The sequence below is a fragment of the Bufo gargarizans genome, chromosome 2, assembly GCF_014858855.1.
Source record: "Bufo gargarizans isolate SCDJY-AF-19 chromosome 2, ASM1485885v1, whole genome shotgun sequence".
NCBI lineage: Eukaryota > Metazoa > Chordata > Amphibia > Anura > Bufonidae > Bufo > Bufo gargarizans.
In genome coordinates this window covers 520,630,594-520,636,593 of record NC_058081.1, presented here as the reverse complement: position 1 = coordinate 520,636,593, position 6,000 = coordinate 520,630,594, and the positions used below count along the sequence as shown (strand labels likewise).

Below are 6,000 nucleotides of genomic sequence, written 5' to 3'. Positions count from 1 at the left end.
TTTGCGGGCCGCAGCACGACCACGAGGCACACACGCCCGTGCGAAAGAGGGCAGATTAAACTTACCTGCAAAACCATCAGTTTTTCCCTGAGCAGATCCTGACACAATCCATATCGCTCGGGTAAAGAGATCTTATAGAAATTGCTGAACTTTTCATGATGTAATTAAAAAGGTTTATTTGTTAAAACAGGAAAACCACTTAACTTCTGGCAACGAACGATATGGACACGAATGTGGAGAGTAACATCATAATGGCGTCGGTGCAAATCATTACAGCGGAGGTCGGGCAGAGACACACAGCATTATATGTCATTATAATGCTGTCTGGTTGGTCAAAGGAGCAGAGTTCATTACAGCAATTCATGAAAGTGTCCTAAGGACATGATATGCTGTGTGCAACTCAGTGCCGACACCAGCAGGGAATACGCCAGTGCCACCCTAGAATGCCCTCTCTACATGACAGCTTGCAGGTGTTCCTGGGTATGGATGAGTGACACAGCTTATTATGGCAGTCTGAACTGACAGGGAGGAGCAGGAGGGTTCGAGAGTCCCCCCCCCCTCCCGGGTGAGGTGAGAATGTCCCAGGCGCGCTGAAAGCCACCAAGGTAACGGCAGGAGAGGAGGAAAGACATTACTGAAAGGGCTGGGTCAGGCAGGTGAGACACAGGTAAGAGCAGGAAGAGACCTACACACAAGCTGAACCACTCTGCATGTGCCAACACCAGCAGGTAATACTCTGCCACCAGTGTCACCCTAGAATTCATTATTTAGGGACACCCCCTTGGATCATCATGAAAGGTGACTCAGTTTCAAGCTAATAGTCAGACGTCCTCATGAGAACAATTCACACAAGGTAAGAAGACACCTGCTAGCAGTCACTGGAAGCTTTCACCAGAGACACAGCAAGGCAGTGGAGGGGGCAACTCTTCTGGACGCAGATTACAGTATATCGCATTTATTTTAAATTTGGGAATATTTCATGGAGGAAAATCAGCGATGACCACCCATCCATCAAGAACGTCCAGGAATCTCAACAGCAGCAGGAGAGATTGTATGCTGAAGCCACGCTGCAGAAACGGATGTACAGAAAGCGGGCGACCAAGATGTGGGGTCGCCCGCTTCCTTTGAAGAAGTTGCAAAAAAACTTTTGGCTGTTACTGCTGTTTGCCATTCTTCTCCTAGGGATCTGGACGGTTTATCTGCAGCTAGAGACGTATTCCAATGGAAATCCGATCAATCGAAGTAAGCTAATTTCTATATGCATCTTGGGGTACATTCACACCACAGTGAAAAATTGCTGTGCGACAGCCTGTTTTGTAACGGCATCGCATGGCCGTAATTTAGAACTATTGAAGTCTATGGGTGTATTCACACGGCCCTTCAATACAGTGGTCATAGGGCTGTTTCCAGCTTTTCACAGACCCTGCATTGCAGATGGTGCTGCATTCTTATTTATGGTTACTTTCTACCTGTCTCTTCTTTCTTACTATTCTGCCTGTGTAGGTGTCAGTCTTCACTGTAGTTCTGGCATTTAATTCGTGGAAGGGGATCAGGATGAACATGGCTATAACCATCCAAAATTTGAGTGCATTGAATTGTTAAAGGTCACAGAAGAAGAAGAATACTTATAATAATATAATATTATAATATTTATATAGGAATAATATAATAAATTTATAGCTGAAATTAATAAGCCTTTCGAGAGGCGTAAACATTTATTTAACCATCACTTTTTTCTGCACTACAGCTTTCAGCTGTTGGGAGGGAGACCCCTATGTTTCTGCTTCCCAAGCTTAAGGGTACCTGCAAATGATGCATACTACGTGTTGTTTTTTCTGCACGGATACTCACGTGGAAAAAACAGAGCGTAATACAGTACCAGCAAATGTGTGCTCTTTTTCTTCCGTGCGGAAATTGACCTGCTGTGCGGATTTTAATATCTGCTGTGTGTCAACTGTTTGTGCGATTCCACACCTTCTGTAGAGGAGTTTTCCCCATAGACGTCAATGAGGTTGTAAATATAGACAGAAAATCTGCAACAAAAAAATGACCAAAACCATGACAAATAGTGCGGTTTTAGTGCAGATGTTCTGCATACAAATCTGAACCATGTGCACTTACCCTAAAGGGATTTTGACTGCTTTAGGGCTCATGCACACAACCGTTATACTGATGGCCTATCATCAGGATAGCTCATCAGTGGGTGATCAATGGAGGTCTGACATCTGGCATCTCCACCAATCAGCTGTTTGAAGAGGCCATGGCCTTCACAGCTTACCAAGCACAGCGCCATCTATTGTATAGCAGCTACGCTTGGTATCGCAACTCAGCCCCATTCACTTGAATGGGACTGAGCAGCATCAAGGCCAAGTAACTGATGAACATGATGTCAATGGTCTAGAAACAGTTGATCGGTGTAGGTGCCGAGAGTCGGACCCCAACCAATCACATACTGATGACCAGTGGCATAACTAAAAATGACTGGACCCCGCAGAAATTTTTTGAATGGGCTCCTACCTACACCCCTCCCCCGGCAGCTTCTTCGCAACCTTCACGCCTGTGGCTAGTCAGACAAGGCCCAGCAGCCTTTCCATCCGTTTCCTACAGTGTTACTGCATGTAATGTCATTATATAATACTGTTGAGGGGGAGCTGACATTAAAATCTTTTAGTCCTCCTGGATGATAACCTCTTTAGGCACTGTAATGATACACATTTTGTCATCCCATATACTGTATGCTACCTGTATAGAACACAGGAATAACACAAAAAATCTCTTAAATCACCAAAACACTTGAAAAATGCTTCTAAACATAATACACCACAGATCCCAACGTGACCCAATCACTGCACATAGGCGTAATGCAATTCTGTTACATTCAGCTTAGGCTACTTTCAGACTAGCGGCAGGATGGATCCAACAGGCTGTTCACCCTGTCGGATCAGTCCTGCCGCTATTTCGCTGTGCCGCCGCTTTGTCCCCATTGACTATAATGGGGACGGGGCGGAGCTCCAGCGCAGCACGGCAGTTCATGGTGAGAGGCCGCCGGACTAAAAGTACATGCAGTACTTTTAGTCCGGCGGCCTTTTGCCGTACACTGCCGTGCTGCGCCGGAGCTCCGCCCCGTCCCCATTATAGTCAATAGGGAACGAGCGGTGGCACGGCGAAATAGCGGCAGGACGGATCCGACAGGGTGAACAGCCTTTTGGATCCGTCCTGCCGCTAGTGTGAAAGTAGCCTTACATAGAACCCTACAATGCCCCAGCCACAGATGCAGGCAGCAAACACTGATTGTACAGCTTGTGCAATAGATATGGTGTCTTACAAGTGCTCGTCATGAGTCATTTATTGTACCATGACTTGTTCTCTGCCAATACTTTCTGTAAGTAAATACACTGAGCATTAACATCTGCACCTATTGTTAAGATGGTCGGGAGACTAAACCCAGCTAAACATATATTATATATGATGCATTTATATTCAGATCCTTGTACTCTGATACCCCTAAATAAATTGCAGTGTGACCAATTGCCTCCAGAAGTCACCTAATTAGTAAATAGAGTCCATCTGTGTGTAATTTATTCTCAGTAGAACTACAGCTGTTCTGTGAAGGCCTCACAGGTTTGTTACAGAACATTAGTCATCAAACAGCATTATATAAACCAAGGAACACACCAGACAGGTCAGGGATAAATTTGTGGAGAAGTGTAAAGCAGGGTTAGGTTATGAAAAAAATATCCCAAGCTCTGAACATCTCACCGAGCACTCTTCAATCCATCATCCAAAAATGGAAGGTGTATGGCACAACTGCAAACCTATCAAGACATGGCCGTCGACCTAAACTGACAGCCCTGGCAACGAGAGCACTAATCAGAGAAGCAGCCAAGAGGCCTATGGTCACTCTGGAGGAGCTGCAGAGATCCACAGCTCAAATTAGAGAATCTATCCACCAGACAACTATTAGGGTCCATTCACACGTCCGCAAAATGGGTCAGCATCCATTCCGCAATTTTGCGGAACGAGTGAAGACCCATTCATTTTTAATGTAGCCGGAATGTGCTGTCCGCATACGCATTTGCGGATCCACACTTCTGTTCCGCAAAAAAACGCACATTGCCAGTGTCCATGTTTTGCGGAACTGCAAAACACATATGGACGTGTAAATGGACCCTTAGGCCCCTTTCACACGGGCGAGATTTCCGTGCGGGTGCGATGCGTGAGTTGAACGCACTACACCCGCACTGAATCCTGACCCATTCATTTCTATGGGGCTGTTCACATGAGCGGTGATTTTCACGCATCACTTATGCGTTGCGTGAAAATCGCAGCATGTTCTATATTCTGCGTTTTTCACGTAACGCAGGCCCCATAGAAATGAATGGGGTTGCGTGAAAATCGCAAGCATCCGCAAGCAAGTGCGGATGCGGTGCGATTTTCACGCATGGGTTCTAGGTGACAGTCTATTCACTGTATTATTTTCCCTTATAACATGGTTATAAGGGAAAATAATAGCATTCCGACTACAGAATGCTTAGTATAATGGTGCTGGGAGGGTTAAAAAAAATAAAAAAGTTAACTCACCTTATCCCCATGATCGCCTAGTTCCCGGTCGGTCTCTTCTTTAGCTGTGGCTAAAGGACCTTTGGTGATGTCAGATCACATGCTCCATCACCATGGTGATGGACCATGTGATTGGAGCATGTGATCTGACATCACCAAAGGTCATTCAGCCCAAGCCCACAGCTAGAGAAGAGACCGACCGGGAACTACACGATCTTGGGGATAAGGTGAGTTAACGTTTTTATTTTTTTTTAACCCTTCCAGCACTATTATACTAAGCATTCTGTATTCAGAATGCTATTATTTTCCCTTATAACCATGTTATAAGGGAAAATAATAGAATCTTCAGAACATCAATCCCAAGCCCGAACTGCTGTGAAGAAGTTCGGGTTTGGGTACCAAACATGCGCGATTTTTCTCACGCGAGTGCAAAACGCATGACAATGTTTTGCACTCGCGCGGAAAAATCGCGGGTGTTTCCGCAACGCACCCGCACATTTTTCCGCAACGCCCGTGTGAAACCAGCCTTAGTCATGTACTCCAAAAAATCTAGCCTTTTATGGAAGAGTGGCAAGAAGAAAGCCATTTTTTGAAAGCAAGCCATAGGAAGTCCAGTTTGAAGTTTGCCGCAAGCTATGTAGGGGACACATCAAACATGTGGAAGAGGGTGCTCTGGTCAGATGAGACCACAGTTGAGCTTTTAAATGCTATGCGTAGCTAGCAGAAAACTAACAGTGCACATCACCCTGAACACACCATCCCCACCGTGAAACGCGGTGGTGGCAGCATCATGCTGTGGGGATGCTTTTCTTCAGCAGGGACAGCGAAGCTGGTTAGCGCTGATGGGAAGATGGATGGAACTAAAAACAGGGCAATCCTGGAGGAAAACTTGATAGAGGCTGCAAAAAACTTGGGACTGGGGCAGAGGTTTAGCCTCCAGCAGAAAACAAGCCTAAATATACAGCCAGAGCTACAATGGAATGGTTTAGATTAAAGCATATTCATGTGTTAGAATGGCCCAAAGTCCAGACCTAAATCCCATTGAGAATCTGTGGCAAGACTTAAAAATTACTGTTCACAGACGTTCTTCATCCAATCTGACTGAGCTTGAGCTACTGTACTTTGCAAAGACGAATGGATAAAAATGTCAGCCTCTAGATGTGCTAAGCTGGTAGAGACCTACCCTAAAAGACTTGCAGCTGTAAATGCAGCGAAAGGAGGTCCTGCAAAGTATTGACTTAGGTGGGCTGAATACAAATGCACGCCACATTTTTGAAACCATGTATCATTCTATTTTCACTTCGCACATCCATGCTACTTTGTGTTCGTCTATCACATAAAATCCCCCAAGAATTACATTGAGGTTTGTGGGTGTAGCATGAAAAAATCTGGAAAAGATCAAGGGTTGTGAATACTTTTCAAGGCACTGTACAAGTATAC

At 45.2% G+C, this 6,000-nt stretch overlaps 1 protein-coding gene across 1 annotated transcript in view; it reads left to right on the top strand.

Moving 5' to 3' along the window:
* Positions 1–595: 595 nt before the first annotated feature.
* The window catches only part of B4GALNT3 (beta-1,4-N-acetyl-galactosaminyltransferase 3), a 126,807-nt gene continuing 121,402 nt past the window's right edge, over positions 596–6,000 (top strand). Inside the window, 1 exon segment of the mRNA XM_044281390.1 lies at positions 596–1,242. Within this exon segment, the coding sequence (XP_044137325.1) occupies positions 1,080–1,242 (163 nt within the window). The 5' untranslated portion in view covers positions 596–1,079.